Below are 17563 nucleotides of genomic sequence, written 5' to 3'. Positions count from 1 at the left end.
TATATCTGTATTTTATGACAAGAATAAAGATCTCACCTCATTTCCCAATAATGAAGTAGCCTCAAATATTTTTGTTCCTTGGGTCTCAGCTCTTTGCTTTTGAATCTCTAGGACACTCAGATCATCCCCAGTCTGTTGTGTTGTGTGTCTCACTATTAGGAACTTCTTTCCTTTTATCTAATGTGTGAAACATGGGCACCTTCCTTCCCCAGCGTCATGTTTCAGGAGTACCCTGCTGCTTCCCGTTTAAGGTGGCTGAGTGGATCATTTACTTGACTTACCTCACTAAACGCCACTGAAATGACAGTGAATAAATATGAAAGGAAGGGCTTCAGGGCATTTCAAAGTAATAGATTTCCATATATGTGATTATACTGGTAGAAAAGCAAGAGTAGAAGAAAATCTGCAGCTGGGGCAGAGAGTGGAGAAGCTGGAACAGAGGAGGGAGGTGTCGGGAGAGTTTTTGCAGAAAAACTAACCCTGCAGTCACAGGTACAGAGAGCAGAACTGAGATGCCTGGAGTGATCAGAGTAAGTCAGTAAAACACTGTCTGTCAGCCCCTCCTAGGAAACCCTCCTCCACCACCAATGTGTACAGCCACCGACACAGTTGTAGTACAAAGAAAATCAGAAAGCTGATCTTTAATGAAGAAATTAAGGTCTCTAGCGTGACAGCCATAAAAGAAAGACTCCTAATTGTGGCTTTTGGAGATTCCCCTCTGCTTGAGCTCAGTAGTTCAAGACCAACCTGAGTGAAAGTGAGAACCTGTCTCTTAAAAAAAAAGAGTAGCTTGGGGCCTATAGTCCCAGCTACTCAGGAGGCTAGAGGATGATTGAGCCCAAGAGTTTGAGGTTGCTGTGAGCTATGTACTCTCTTGCTATTTGTACTTTCCCCCTTGCAACAAGGGTTCCCCTTAGGATCTTCTGCCAGGGCACTCTACCGAGGATGACAAAGTAAGACTCTGTCTAAAAAAAAAACATAGGGAAAAAGAAAAAACAAGAAACCATCAGGAGTGCCTATTTATTTCATGCACATATACGTGTATATGTAGTTCAGCCCACAGTGACACATTTTAGGCATGATATTTGGGTTTTCAATTTTAAAAACTGTTATTACAAGCAAACTTCTGATAGCAAAATCCTTTTTGTGGTGTTAATATGACCCTGATAACATTGTGTGTTTAGGTCTCTTTGTCTGCTTGGGAGCCTATGTAGCCACCAGAGGGTCCCTGACGGCCTCTCGGGCCCTGTATGTGCAGCTGCTGAATAACGTGCTGCACCTCCCACTACAGTTTTTTGAAACTACCCCCATAGGCCAAATCATCAGCCGCTTCACCAAGGTAAGGAAAGATGTAACTTACTAAATAGCCTTCCTAAAAATGATGACCTGTATTTACTTTAGTACCTTATGATCTCACTTGTACAAAAGATCGTGTATTTAGAAGAGGCTTAATTATTAGATACATTTCTAGACCTTGGGAAATTTATAACTGATGTGTAACAGAGTCACATCTTACACATATAATTAAAAGAACATTTAAAAATCACTTTAAAATGCAAGAAACACATGAGCTTTGATGTCTACGCTTCTAATTCTTATACATACTGAGTTTGGAATCACTGGTGTAGGCTAAGGAGATGGAAATTTGAGTTACCATGAAGATATCTGGACTTGAAAACACTCTGCCTCTAAGAAAATTAAAGAAATAATTTATGGTGAATGGAATCTGGGTGGAGATTTTCAGAATGTCTCTCTTTATAGATAGGAGTTTCCCTCATGTGTTTACTATTAAGCACTTATAATTGCACTGCCCAATCAATATAAATGTAATGCAGACCACATGTGTAATTTTAAATTACCTGATAGCCACAGTAAATAGTTAAAAGGAAAATGTTGAAATAACTAATTATATATAGTAAGATATTTTACTTAATAAAGTATATCCAAAATATTATTCTAAACTGTTCTATATATAAAACACCTGACAGTTTCTATATAAAGTATTTGAAATCTGTTTTTTATTATGTACTTAACAGTACATTTCAACTAAGAGTAGCCACCTCTACACATATTGCTAGTTGTTCCTGTATTAGTGCAGGTCTGTAACTTTAAAATATGCTCATTTGTTTATATCTCTATGTCAAGAAAATGGTGTGTGTATAAGGGAAAGTGAAAATAATGTAGGGAAATATAAATGAAAATTCCTGCAATAATAAATTCCTCATGTAGTGTTAAATCATGTTTACTCATACCAAAGTTCACATTGTTCTTTGAAAACTTAAAGAAGAATGTGGTCACCAGTATTCTCCCTTCCCAGTGGACATTTCCTACTGTGACCCCACTGAATAACAATCAGTTTTATAAAGTAAAATTTCAAATGAACAAATGGGAATATGGGACATTATACTCTAAAAATAGGCAGGAGATTTCATTTCATTTCATGAACATGATACTGTTATACTTTGGGGTATATACAATACACAGGGAAATCTCAAAGCAAGGTAGAATCCATAAAATGTCCTCTCTACACTTTGCATCCAATTTGTCCTGAACTCCGTAGTTCAGATTCAGTGTCTTCATCTTCCTTGAGCTATCTCAGGTCATGCTTTTTGTACCACAAACATAGATTTGATTAAGTTATATACAACAGAGTATGAATTAATGCATTGCCTTCCCAGTACCCTTCTCTCACATCTATGTTGCCCATCTCCACCTTTCAGTTTCTAATTATGGAAATGATGATTATTTTGTTTTTCTGCCTTTCTGATACAGGTAGGACCCAGCTATCCAAGAAGGCCACTGGGCATGTTTTTAGTTGTTAACAATGTCCCACGAGTATTTTATAATTTTTGAATAATGAATAACGGTAGCCCAATCCCAAATACCAAATCTTGAAAAATACTAAATTTTTTTTTTTTGGAGAGAGTCTCATTTTGTTGCCCTCAGTAAAGTGATGTGGTGTCATAGCTCACAGCAACCTGCAACCTCCAACTCTTAGGCTCAGGCAATTCTCTTGCCTTAGCCTCCCAAGTAGCTGGGACTGTAGGCACCCGCCACAATACCTGGCTATTTTTTGAGACGAGGTCTTGCTCTGGCTCAAGATGGTCTTGAACTCATGAGCTCAGGCAATCCACCCACTTCGGCCTCCCATGTGCTAGGATTACAGACACAAGCCACTGCAGCTGGCCCCTCTACTAAATATATATATACACACACACACACACACACACATACGCACACACACGCACACACATATACACATATATATATATATATATATATATATGTTGTGTTGTTGTTGTTAGGGTCTGACTTTAGTTATATAATTAATTGCTATGTAGTCATCAATGGGAGATATAAATTGCTTGACCATAGGCTTCTGGCTACTAGAACAGGCTTTTAATTGTTACAGTTGACTCTAGGGGATAAATATGCCAGGGTGAGCAAAGATCATGTAGTTGGACTCATTTAATCGACAGATTGTGATATCTGAATAAACATTTTTAAATTTTTTCATTGAATGATATATTTCTCTTTCTCTTCGTTGTAAAACATGAAAAGTTAAAAATAAAGTGACCTGATAATCAAATTTTTCAGGACATAAATATAATTGACACACGCTTTCATTACCATTTACGAACCTGGATAAATTGTACGCTGGACATTGTTGTGACAGTTCTGGTCATTGCAGGAGCTTTGCCACTCTTCATTCTGTGGATTATTCCCTTGATTTTCTTTTATTTCTCCATACAAGTAAGTACATGGATTTTTATTTGTATTAATAACCTATCAGCCCCCAGTTAAATATGGTATAGTTTCAGACCCACCTAAACCTATGTCCTGGTAGTCTAAGTTCTCCGAGAAGCAGGGTCCAGGAAAGGATTAGGTGTACTAGAGATTGACTCAGGGAAATGCCTGTAAAAGATAAAGGAGAGTGATGAGGGGAAGGCAGGGCTATCTAATCCCTCCCTGTGGGGGGACAGAAGGAAGAAAGTTTGGGTAGAGAGACTTGGACTACAGAGCAGTTTCCTAACAAGTTCACTCAACCCGACTGGTAATTCCTCAGTTCCCCTGAGAGAGTTCCACTTGTCTCTGAACGATTCTGCTTTAGGACTCCCTGCCATGCTCAGTCATTAGCTGGAAACAACCCTTGGAAAAAGTGGCATCCATACAAATACAGTGCGGTCCAGTGGTGCAACATCTGGGCTATCTTAGTTAGCTATGCTCCAGAAACAGGAGCGCTGAATCCTGCATTTTTATGCCCACTACAAAACCGACATAGTATTTATATTTTAACAGAAAATTAATTTGCCTGAATATCCAAGAGAGAAACAGCTACAACTTTTGTGTCCCATTATCGCAGGTATCAACAAATGATTTTTGGAAGAGCTAAATTTATCTCTCATGATATTTACATGATATCTTTATATTAAAATGTGGTCAACCAATTTAAACTTCAAAATTCTGCCACTGTAAGGCCTCAGTGGAAAACAAACAAATTTAACATATGTTTAAAGCACTCTGAGGATTTTTCCAAAAAATACTCTTAAAGTTTAATGCTTTTCAAAAACCTAAGTTTTTAAATTGATATTGAAGTTTAGTCTGCTCAAGCTAGAATGCTAATAAATTTTTCATTTCTACCCCTATACACCATTATTTCTCTTATTTCATGTGTTTTGCCTATATTCTCTGTCTTTCTAGATCTTGTATACACTTCATGGCCTAGGTCATATTCCATTTTCTGTGTGAAGAATTCTCTACCGAATTTGAAAAAAGATCTGACTCACCTACGTATTATAGAATTACTATACTACTTGGATTATAACTGTTTTTTAGGTATCACAGATTGTCTCCTCAATGAGATTGTAAATTCTGTGGGATCAGAGATTATGCCATATATATCTATATCTATATCTATATTATATATTAAAATCAATAAACAGAGAGGTGGCATTGAGAATCAATTGTCTCGCCTTAGAGTTAAAAAAAATACTCTAAATATCACACATACAATTTTCTATAATGGTGCTATGGTTGGTAAACCATAACAGAGTGATCAGGAGTGGAAAAGAGTCTAGCAAACATGTCTCAGTACAGGGAGTGGTATAGTGTAAGCTCTGAATTTGGGTTCTAGAACCTGGCATTCAAGTCACCTTCCATACTCATTTTTCTGATACCAGATCTTTCTCCTATGAAAGAAAAGGTTTGATTTGGATGTGCACTGCATAACATGTGGTTCCTGGACCCCCAAGCCAGAATCCCCCAGGGTGCGGCTCAGAAGTCTCCACTTTAATAAACTTTCTGTGTGATTCTTACTGAAGTAAAAGAAGCATTGATATAAATCAAAGGTTCTTAAACTCTATTTCCAGGAGACTTTTCATGGGAGAACTCCATGGCTTCTACAATTCACTGAAATAGTATAAAAAGCCTTGAGAGCATATGTGTATTTACATTTATCTATGGAAAAGTGCTTTAATCGTTAATCAGCTACTCTGAGAGCCTGTGAGCCCAGAAACATATTCCTTGTTCTAGACAACCTCTTAAATCTCCAGCAGCGTCAGAATGCCACAATTCTAAATATCCTCCGAGCATTTGGCACAGAGCAGAATTCATAAGTTGCAAGCCAGCAGGCTGTATAGAGATGGAGACATGTTTTTACCTAGCTTGTATAGTGTTTTAACCAATTGAAGACTTTTAAAAATCAGGAATTTTATGCAAATTTTCAGATCTGAAGACTCTCCTAAAAATTGTTCAAGATCTGGTAACCCTTAACATTTTCATTTTTGGTTAATGGCAATTTTCTGGGGCTGCACTACGGCCCAGTTCATTCAGGGCCCGGTCCTTCTGGCTTTCCACCAGCCCCACCATTCCAATGGTCCTCAATTTGAGGCCAAGGAGGAAGCAGCTTGAAATTGTGACTGCACTAGTAATTCTCGTAGGAAAAATATATATATTTTTTTCTATAATTGTGTGTTGCTACAAAAATACTATTGCTTCCTCTGCCTCCCTCATGTCCTGGATTCACTGCCACATTTTCAATATGGGGCACAGAGGTTTTTCCCTCGTAGGTTCTCAATAATGGTCATTTGAATGCTGTCAAAGTGAACTTTTGCCCAATTAGGTTCTAGAGGTGCTATCCAGAATTGGGGCTTTTTGTTGTTACATGGGTATATTAGTTTCCTGAGGCTCCTGTAACAAAATACCACAAACTGGATGGCTTAAAACAACGGAAATGTATTCTGTCAGTTCTAAAGGCCAGAAGTCCAAACTCAATTACGTGGGCAGCGGTGGGTCCTTCTGGAGGCTCTGGGGGAGAATGTATCACACTTCTCTGCTTGCTTCCGCTTACTGTCCGCAACCCCTGGCATTTTCCTTGGTTTAGAGATAGACACATCAGTTCAGTCTCTGCCTTTGTCTGCACAGGACATTCTCCCCGAGCCTGTGTTTTCTTTTCTGTCTGTTACAAGTACACTCAGCTTTGGAGTTAGGATTCATAATGTCTTGAGATGTTATCTTAATTATATACACAAAGACACTATTTCCAAATCAGGTCACAATTCAACAGGTAGTGGGGATTAGGATTTATATCTAACTTTTGGGGGTCCCTCTTTAAATCACTTCCCAAGGGTCTTGCCGTTTTTAAACCCTGAAGTGATTTCACTACATCTTTGCAATGTCCTCTTCCTGTCTTCCAATTAGAGACGTTACATGGCGAGCTCACGGCAGCTTCGGCGGATGGCAGGAGCTTCTCGTTCTCCTGTCATATCCCACTTTAGTGAGACGTTAGCGGGCGTGTCCACTATCAGAGCTTTTGGACACCAGCACAGATTCATCCAGCAGAACAAGGAGGTGGTGAATGAGAACTTGGTCTGTTTCTACAATAATGTAATTTCAAACAGGTAAGTCACACTCATACACCTAACTTAAGATTAGCTTTCCTAGCTATCCTGTTCACTGACTTCTAAAAAGAAATAGGCTTTTGTAATGGCATTTCATCCAATTAAAAATGTAAGTATTCATAAGTCCTAAATACTGTTAGTATTAATATACATTTACATTAAATTGTATCTATGTATAGTCGTATAAAAGGCACATACTACTACAGTGAAACAAGGTCCCAAATTGTCGAAGGATATACAGGGTGTTGTTAGAATTACTTATGACATGATTCTACACTGTATTTTATATTTTTAGAATATATTTTATTTGCACACAATATTTTATACAATTTTTGAATTTGAAGCTATCATTCCTCTTAAAGAAGAATAAATGAAATATTCAATAGTAGTTGGACACCTTTTAGTTTTTAGAGAATAATTTTATCATATAAAAAGTTCATGGAATTGGAAAGATAATTGATTACCCCATAGGATTTTAGCTAGTGTTCTTTTCATTTCCTTTTAAATTCTGGTCAAGTTTTAAATCAGAGTTCTGCAAGCATGTTTTTATGCAGAGGAATTTTGTATATTATCACTATATGACAATCCTATGTTTAACTGACTTCCAGGTAAGTGGGGGAACAAGGAAAAGCAGCCATTGATGTTTACATCTTGGTTTCCCAGAGGGAGTTATACTAAGTCCACGAAACTTTTCCATTCAGTGACTAAGGCACACATCCTGTTTACCCTAGGTGGCTGTCGGTTAGACTTGAATTTCTTGGCAACACAGTGGTGTTCTTTACTGCACTGCTGGCTGTGCTGGCTGGAGACTCCATAGATTCAGCCGTAGTTGGTTTATCTATATCCTATGCCCTAAATGTAAGTAACTAATGATTTTTGTAGGACATAACATGTCTATAGACCAATTAATTAAACACTTTTCTTTGCCTGCATAAATTATAGATTATATTAACTAAGTAATGAGAGACAAATCTGAATTACCCAGGAGGCTTACATCTCTCTATTTTTATGGTAGCAGAAATCTGGCTCAGCAGTTTTAAGCTAGCTAATAGGAAGAACAGGCTGATACACAAGGCTGAGCATTAAGAGACCAGGAAATTACTGCTGTCCGATAGCTACGCAGAAGTTTCTGCTGTCTTACCCTTATAGATTAATAGCATGTTACAGGGTATCATCCTTCTCCACCATGGCCAATGCATTCAGTTTGCCCAGCGAGAAAATACTGCAACCTCTAGGGAAGGTTTATGTGCTGCTTCTCTTCTGCTTGTAAGTTTTCCCCTAATAAACCCTATCTTATCTTATACCACAAATAACTAGTGGTATTTTAACACGCACACACACTTATGAGAGTTTCCGTGCCCCCTTTGGAAAATAGCAAGTGCTTTAAACTGTTAAACTTAATTTCACCTTATTTAGAAGATAAGTCTTGATGACTTTGGTATAGACCTTTAGCGACTTACCCAGAAACCTTGAGGCCTTTTGCACTTTAGAATTCAGAATTTAGGCGTCTAGAAATGGAATATGGCACATATCTCTAAGCAGGGCCTGCGGCTGAACCCCATAATCAAATAGGACTGTTTTGTGCAATGAAATATACTAATATCACCCTAAGTAGGTTAAATAAACATTTTAATGATCCGATGCCAGATCATGTCAGGTGGCCCATCAAAGGCGTTGGCACAAATCTCAAGAAAAACGCGGATTGTAAAAGCTTTCTGAGTTTTAGAATCAGACAAGAAATAATAACTTTGGAGAATGTACATTGGAGATTAGAGAAGAAGAAAGTATGGTTAGAAAGAGTGGAAAAGGACACGGAAAGTCAGAAAATTAGGAGAAACTTCCTTCCAATGGAAAATAGTGAAGAATGTCCAAATGTTTGGGTACTGTGTTTTTCTTTTATTTAGGATGTAATATTTTGAGGCATATCTCCTCAATCTTGGTATTCATCAAGGTATTCATCATTCCTTATTCTAAATATGGACTTTCTTAGTCCACGCTGAACTATGGCCCTTCTATCCTCTGCCAAATAATGGCATTCTTTAGAATATTAATAAGTTTAATCTACTTACAGAAACAAGTGTGTATGTGAGGAAATATGCTTACTTCTAGAGCTGTTAAATAATCCACAGAAATAAAGTATGTGAAAACACTAAAAAGTGAAACTTTAGAAATAATGTATTATTTATATCACGTACAAGACTAACCACCATGCATTAAGCTCTTGTTCCCATCTCCATCATCTCCCATCCCAGATTACTCATTCCTTGAATTCTTGGGTGAGGAAGGTATGTGAAATTGAAAACAATGCCGTTTCCATTGAAAGAGTTTGTGAATATGAAAATATGGATAAAGAGGTAAGTACTCTTCAGTAACCAATAACTAGATGGAAGATTAGGATATTTTAATATATCTCGAATTGACATTTAAAAAATAAATTTTAGACAAAACCTGAATTTTGGAAGGGGGGATAAAGTGGGAATAATTAATGTGTACAAAAATTTAGTTAGATAGTTAGATTAAAGTGAACAATATTTGATAGCACATCAAAATGATTATAATCAATAATAAGTTAGAGCATGCTTTCAAATGACTAGAAGAATAGAATTGAAATGGTGCTAACACAAAAGAAATGTTAAATGCCTGAGGTAATGGGTATCCTAATTACCCTGATTTGATTAATTCACATTGTATGCCTGGATCAAAATATCACATGTGCCCTATAAAGACAGACAACTATTATTTACTCCATATAATTTATAAGCCCTATATTTCCAAATTCATGTAATATTCAACACGTCAATGAAATTAAAACAAAAAATATTGTAAAATGGACCATCATTTTATATGTCACTAAAGTAGAAATAAAAACACTTCTTATTTAGTTAGGACAGTCCATAAATTATGAGACACATCCGTATTTCTGTGAATTATAAGAAGGGAATATAATGACCTGTTTTTAAAAGACACAGTGATTTGTCTTCTGCTGATGTGTAGGGTAAAATATCCAACATATAATTACAACCGTGTGGGGATTTACATGGAGGAAAGCGTCTTCATTTAGTTGTCTCATAACTATTTAGAGTCTGCAGTTTCCAAATTGATTACATCCTCACTGCCTGTACCTTCTGCTCCATTTACCCATCATTAGCAACTCTGTGAATGGGAAGGCGGAGGGGAATCAATCAGTCCATTTTGTTCTTTTTAATGAACTGTCATTCAAGGGGCAAAGAATTTGACCATGGACAGCCTCATGTTTAAATTATCCCTGTATTTCACTCACCTCTGTTACGTCTGCACCGATGTTTCACTAATTAACACTGCGTCTGGGAAAGCTAACTTGAATGCCTGGCTCTTTTTCAACCATGAAAGTATCTTTTCTCTTTTGTTCCTCACTTTTATCCTTTGGCTCATAAGTCTAAGGAAAAGGTGCCCCTCCTCCAAATAAAAATCTAACATTTCCAGTTGTATTTTTGGTATTGTCACCTCCTGTCTTCTCTGAGGCCCTGTCTACTTCTTCCACCTTCTACCCTCTTGCTCCACTCAGCCAATAAATAAGGTAAAATATTTTCTGTATCCTCCAAGTCCTACCCGAACTTTGATTCTTCTGTAGATTATTCCCAAGGTCTTATCTTTTCTTCTCATATAAATTTCATGAAAGTTTAGTCTACCTTCACAATAAGTAATCCAAAGTAATAAATATTCAAGTTATTTAGTCATTTTTCATCTGCTAACTCATGTGAAATATTATAATAGCTTGAGGCTAGGAGTTCAAGAGCAGCCTGGGCAACATACTGAGACCCTGTCGCTACAAAAAAAAATTTAATATGAGCTGGGCATGGTAGCATGCAACTGTAGTTTCGTTACTCAGAAGGCTGCGGTGAGAGGCTCACCTGACCCCAGGTGTTTGAAGTTACAGTGAGGTGTGATGGCATTACTGCCCTCCAGCCTAGGCAACAGAGCAAGATCCTGTCTGTAAAAATGCATATGCATACACATATTTTTATAAATTTTTTGCTATTAATAGATATTTCTTTCACATTAGAAAAAAGATGATAAAATGTGTATGTATAGACACATACTTTTAAAAAAATAAACAAAACTTCTATAAAATGTGATGAAAGTTGTGACCAATACTTCTGCAAAAATACTTGATATGGAAGAGGTAAATTTGTCTGAACACATAGTAACCCTTTCTCCCCTCTACAGCTCTGTTTCTCTGCTCCCCTTTACAGAAGAATATTTTTTGAAAAGTTGCCTGTATTTGCTTCTCCATTTCCTTTTCTCTCACTCTTTTTTGGACCTGATTCAAACAGGCTTTCAATCCTACCACTCCATTGAACCTGCCCTTGTCAAGATCAAGAAGGGCCCTTTCTTTGTCCTCCCTTTACCTGGCCTATCATTTGACATTGGCCTTGACTCCCTGTTCCATGGGACACTTCATCCACTGCCCAGGCACCATACCCCCCTCTGTGTTCTGCCTCAGGTTTTCTCCTGTGTTCCAGACAAGCCCATCGCAGAGTCCTGGGCAAAAAGTGATTAGCTCCAACTAGTTATTAGTCCTTTTGCCTAGAATGCTATACAGGAGCGTCCACCAAGTTCAAGTAGGAGCTTTCCACCATGACCGGGAAAACTCTTCTTAACCACCTTACTTAAAATAACACCTACTCCTGCTATCAACTCTGCCCATTTCTTCTTGTCTTCCAAAGCTGTATGATCATCTCAGATTCTGCGTATACTATGTGGTTCTTTCTGCCTCTACTCCTCTCAGCACGTGCATTCCACAAAGGTAGGAATGTTTATCTGTTTTCTTCACTGCCAAATCTCCTGCAACTAATACAATGACAGGGACAGCAAACGTTCAGTGTTTGGGGAAGGAACGTCTGACAGACGGTCCTCATCTCAGCTAAAATTTCAGGTTGCCTTCAGGTTTTTAAAGGATTTTAAGAGGTATTTCTTAATAACTTGACAGATGATGGGAAATCTTTTACCTGTAAAATTTATTTCTAAGATTTTCTTACAACTAGATGAGAGGTTTTATTCTGATGGTATTTAAAACTATTTTCAGAAAATCATAATATCTATAAATGTCCCATTTATCATCATTCATCTTCACTTTGTTTATATGCATGAGAATTATTTTGTGGGGGTGTATTTTATTGTAATTGTCATTTAAAGGGTGTTTCTTTGTTTCAAGGCACCTTGGATAATGTCTAGAAGGCCTCCACAACAGTGGCCCAATAAAGGGATAGTGGAATTTATTAATTTTCAGGCTCGATACCGAGATGATCTTGGCTTAGCATTACAAGATATCACTTTCAAGACTCGTGAAGAAGAAAAGGTGCCACATATGTTTCTTATGTTTCTTTTTCTTTTTTTTCTGAATGCATTCGTTAAGTGTGAAGTAATATTGAATATAAAGTGGTCTTTTGTTAAAATTTCATATAGAAGTAATAATCTGTGATTCATAGGTAGAGAATAAGTTTTATCTCTTTAAAGAAAAATGTATTTTTTAAATTGCTCCCGCACTATTGTGAAACATAATTTTAGTGTATATTTTTACTTCTTTTATAAAATGATTTATAACAATAAACAAAATTGTCTGAAACAGTAAATGCATATTATTAATGATTTATATAGTCAATGGCATCATGTTTTCTAAGACTATTAGAGATGAAAGATGCTTGTAATTTAGTTAATACAAGAAACTTACAAAACTGTTGATAGTATGATTCCAGTTTTGTGTTTTTAAAAAAGCAAACAGATAAGGGGGATACCTGTGGCTTAATGAGTAGGGCACTGGCCCCATGTGTAGAGGGTGGCGGGTTTGAACCTGGCCCTGGCCAAATTGCAACAAAAAATAGCCAGGTGCTATGGCAGGTGCCTGTAGTCCCAGCTACTTGGGAGGTTGAAGCAGGAGAATCGCCTAAGCCCAAGAGCTGGAGGTTGCTGTGAGCTGTGACACCACAGCACTCTATTGGGTGCAACAAAGTGAGACTCTGTCTCTAAAAAAAAAAGGCAAACAGATAAACACATTAGGGCATATATTTTGGGAACAGAAATACTTCAGGAAAAAATGAAATCATTTTGGAATTTTGATTTGATTCAGTAGATTCCTGGGTTTTTTTTCCTCTGATATAATTTTCAGATTTAAAATTGTACATTAGACCAAGTGAAAAACCTTAATGTTCTTTCTGCCTAATGTCCCTATTAACACTAACACATGCATCAGAAAACAGAAAAAAGTTGCTTTAGTTCTCATGGTCAAGGGGACATGTTTAATACTGGGATATTTATGACAGGCCAATTATTTTGGCCAGGAGTCAAATCCTAAATCATTATCCGTGGTCACCCCCAATAGTTTTAATGTTAAGTTGTTCTGATACACCAGGGAAATTTACTGGCATGCCTTTAAATTCTCCAGCCCATCTAGCAAAAGGTTTGAGTGCTTTTCATTTGTTTATTTGTTTGTTTGTTTGGGGGCAAGGAGGGTAGGAAAAAAAACTTTCTTTTTGCAAGTCCCAGTCAAACCATTTTATCATCATTGCCTCCTCCGCCCTTTCCTGCCTTTGATGTTAGATCAGAGGTGGTTCAGAGTGATCTGTTCTTCCTGGGGCTGCTGCAGTTCTCTAGTTAGGTAATAACTAAATATCTATAAATAGACGAAAAATACACATTAGCCAGAGCCCCTCCGGTGAGTAGAGGGTATCTGGATAAAGATGACCCTTAGAAGTCACTTCACATTTTTCCTACCACTTGAGGCATTAGATGAAAAATTAGATCCCACTCATCTGGCCAGTAGGGTATTTGTTGTCAGTGCAGAGGCCCCGCTCCCTTACAGAACGTGTAGCATGAACACTTGATGGTCATTTCCACACAGGTTGGAATTGTGGGAAGGACCGGAGCAGGCAAATCAACGCTGTCGAATTGCTTATTTAGAATTGTGGAGAGATCAGGAGGCAAAATTATCATTGATGGAATCGATATATCCACTATTGGACTTCACGACCTTCGGGGCAAACTTAATATTATTCCACAGGTGAGGTGCTTTCCAGTAGTCTTTCTTAACTCACTCCAAGTAAACCGTTTGTTTGTTTTTCATTTTTATAATTTGTTCCTTTTAAGTATATAAATTCATTTTCCGAAGCCATATCATTTTAAATATGTTTTCAAAACTTGGTATTTGATTGATCCCTATTTAAACACTCTCACTATAAAGCATTTTTTCTAAGAGCATTTATGTGTTTGAAGAACTAGTATATCTCTTTGAAATATTACCTTTCCTAATTGTAAGTACAAATAAAATTCAAAGGAATAAATCAGACTGAAATGCCTTGGAATGTTTTGGAAGAAAAACATTGTGAAGCCTTGTTTTGGTAGTTTGAGCGTAGTTTGATTCTTCTGTCTTGAAGTTTAGAAACAGTGAAACACAACTCATAATTTAGTGAGATTTCTTTTCTGAAGTCCTTTGAGTTTCTTTGTAGAATAAAAGAAACTTGATCATTATCAAGTTTGCAAATTGACTTAAGAATATGATGTTTGTAAAATCAAATATGATTTATTCAGTTGAGTTTGAGAAAATAAGATGTTTTCTGACCATTTACTAAATATTTTAGTACTATTTTCTACAAAGATCTTAAAAAATAAAGATATCGCTTCATCATGTTGTTTGAGCATGTCCTTGTATTAGAGGATTTACTTCAAAACAAATTTGAGACTGGCCATCGTGGCTGATGCATGTAATCTTAGCACTTCAGGAGGCCAAAGTGGGCACATCTCCTGAGGCTGAGAATTTGAGGCCAGACTGAGCTACACAGTGAGATCCCATGTCTAGTGTCTACAAAAAAATAAAAAGCTAGCTGGGTACAGTTGTGCATGCCTGCAGTTGCAGTTTGAGGGTGCAGTGAGCTATAGTGACACCACTGCTCTCTAGCCAAGGCAACAGAGAAAGAACCTATGCACTCTCCCCCCAAAATGGGTAACATCTGAAATTCAGTCAGGCAAAAAAAAAATTTACTGGAAAAAAGAGACATCAGCCATTCCTCTCTTATAAATAAATGCAAGTGTAGTAAAATATAGTTTCACCGAGCATGTAAGTGTAGTGGAAATAAAACGAACTTAGTCTGGTTTGAATTCTACTCAACAACTTATCTTCTGTGTGGTCTTGTAAAAGTGCACTTTGGAACCCCCAGTTCACTGTCTGTAAATTGGGAATATTAGTTTCCATCTTTTTGAGTTGGTATTCTGAATGATAATATCATATACGTATTACATTTATATTTATTATATGTTACATCTTATTCCTGACGACGTGGCATCACCATTATTACAGTGGTTGATGACACAATTGTAAATAATGGGAGGGGGAAAAGAGAATCAAGAGACTTAGGATAATTTAAGTTGTAGTTTATTTGGGCTTTCTTCTGTTTTTGTTTTAAATACAAAATGCATTTGATGACTATATTAGATCATTTTGCTTTTTCTTTATTTTCTGAATCTGATTCTTTTATTAACATATGCATGCCTCAGTTGACAGGAAGATTACAGGTGACTATTTTATTTTCTAGGACCCTGTTTTATTTTCTGGAACCCTTCAAATGAACCTGGATCCCCTAAATAACTATTCTAATAGTGAGCTGTGGGAGGTGCTGGAACTGTGTCACTTAAAAGAGTTGGTGCAGTCCCTTCCTGAGAAGCTGCTGTACGAGATTTCAGAGGGTGGTGAGAACCTCAGGTAGTCTGCCGAGAACAGAGCTTGCCCTGCTTATTCATTCTAAGCTCTTTAGAAATTGTCCTCAAAGGCAAACAGCTCTCGAGCCGCTAAGGAGCTTGTCTGGTTTGTTGGCAACAAGTTGCTGATTGTCTTAAGGGAAGAGAAACAAGGAAGAAAATGGGAGCCAAGGGCTGGGGAAACGTTGGTGAAGGGAAAGAAAAGAAAAAGGAAACTGCAGAAGGTCACCATTTAGTGAAATCTTCTTTTCTCATTACTGCTACACCAATAGCCTAGTCACTTAAAAATAGTGTAGGGGATTGCCTTCTCTCAGTCACTGAGACAGTCCCCTTCTTGTGATCAGAGACTCTGGAAAGTGAGTTGCTAGATCCCTCTGATGGCCTGCATGGCAGGACTTCTCACTCACTGCCTTTCTCTCCGTGCGTCTGCCGTCCACACTGGTCTCCTTACTGTTGCGTGAGTTTACCAGGCCAGCTCATGGCAGCTTTAGAGACTGCATTTCTAGTTACCTTTGACTGAAACAAGTTTCCCACCAGAAACCTGCATGGCTCTTTCTCCTCTTCCTTCAGGTTTTTTTTTTTTTTTTTTTTTTTTTTTGAGACAGTCTCGCACTGTCAAGCTTCAGTAGAGGGCTGAAGCGTCATAGCTCACAGCAACCTCAAACACTTAGGCTTATGTGATCCTCTTGCCTTAGCCTCCCAAGTAGCTGGGACTACAGGTACTGGCCACCATGCAGGGCTAGATTTATTATTTTTCGTAGAGCCAGGGTCTCACTGTTTCTCAGGCTGGTCTTCAGGTTCTGAGCTCAGCAATTTGGCCTCCCCGAGTACTAGGATTCCAGGTGTGAGCCACTGCAACCAACCTTCCTTCAGGTCTTGCTTATCTATTAATAGAATGCCCACCCCATACCAATACTGTATACTTCTTTCTGTGTGTTGGACTTCTTCTTAGAACTCAATGTATATATCAATATATTGATACATTTAATATATCATATAATATATTTAACATATATATATCCCCCCCCCCAACAGTGTGGGACAACGGCAGCTTGTCTGTCTTGCTCGCGCTTTGCTTCGAAAAACAAAAATTCTCATTTTGGATGAGGCAACGGCCTCCATTGACTTTGAGACAGATAACCTGGTGCAGACCACAATCAGGAAGGGATTTTCTGATTGCACCATCCTGACGATTGCCCATAGACTGCATTCCATCATTGATTCAGACAGGTAAGCTTGCTTTCTTTTCAGAAAGAAACCAATTTCTACATAAAAAAAACACACTAACAGCCTGTCACTAATAAACAAATTTATCTGTGCTAGGAAAAGTTTTCCCGAGTGGTGTAGAAAATATTTTCCAAAATAATTAGAAGAAAAATCTAATACTGAAAGAATGTTAGAAAACTTGATTTATTTATTTCCCGAATTAACTCGGGCCTCTATTCTGTACTGGAATGATTCACAGAGTAATTGAAACCTGACTTTAGCAAGATCAAACAGCTGAGGTGGAAAACTGATCATAGTTCACCTGATGTTTTTGTTTGTTTTCTCCCGCCATTGCAGGGTGCTTGTTCTAGACTCTGGAAGGATTGTAGAATTTGAAGCACCACGGAATTTGATAGCTCAGAAAGGACTTTTCTTTGAGATGACAAGAGAAGCTGGAATAACATCAGATTCCGAGACAAAAACATAAATTATTTTTGTTGCATGTTGATTATACCGAGCTAAAAAAGAAAGTAGTGCATTAGTACTTAGAAAAAAAAAAATAGTAGGGGAGAAATGCGGCAAGGCAGGACCCTGGCTACAGGACGGCACCCACGTCCCAGGAAGCAGCACTGTTTCTAACTGTTCTTGCCTGTGCCCGGGCTTCCCTCCCACATCCTGCCGGCCTTCTCTGCATGGCCAAAGTGCTAAGAGCCACTACTTAACCTTTAAGT

General features: G+C 37.7%; 1 protein-coding gene across 1 annotated transcript in view; it reads left to right on the top strand.

The window, feature by feature from the left end:
- The window catches only part of LOC100966416 (canalicular multispecific organic anion transporter 1-like), a 75302-nt gene extending 57983 nt beyond the window's left edge, over nt 1-17319 (top strand). Inside the window, exons 18-27 of the mRNA XM_023509769.1 lie at nt 1185-1339; nt 3598-3753; nt 6700-6899; nt 7631-7757; nt 9152-9253; nt 12094-12237; nt 13777-13935; nt 15464-15630; nt 16662-16856; nt 17190-17319. Of these exons, the coding sequence (XP_023365537.1) occupies nt 1185-1339; nt 3598-3753; nt 6700-6899; nt 7631-7757; nt 9152-9253; nt 12094-12237; nt 13777-13935; nt 15464-15630; nt 16662-16856; nt 17190-17319 (1535 nt within the window). The remainder of the gene's footprint in view (nt 1-1184; nt 1340-3597; nt 3754-6699; nt 6900-7630; nt 7758-9151; nt 9254-12093; nt 12238-13776; nt 13936-15463; nt 15631-16661; nt 16857-17189) is intronic.
- Nucleotides 17320-17563: the final 244 nt, after the last annotated feature.

This window comes from Otolemur garnettii, unplaced genomic scaffold (assembly GCF_000181295.1).
Source record: "Otolemur garnettii isolate 467f Iridium unplaced genomic scaffold, OtoGar3 scaffold00009, whole genome shotgun sequence".
Taxonomy (NCBI): Eukaryota; Metazoa; Chordata; class Mammalia; order Primates; family Galagidae; genus Otolemur; species Otolemur garnettii.
Note: the sequence above shows the minus strand (reverse complement) of the source record. Positions and strands in the feature narration are given on the sequence as shown.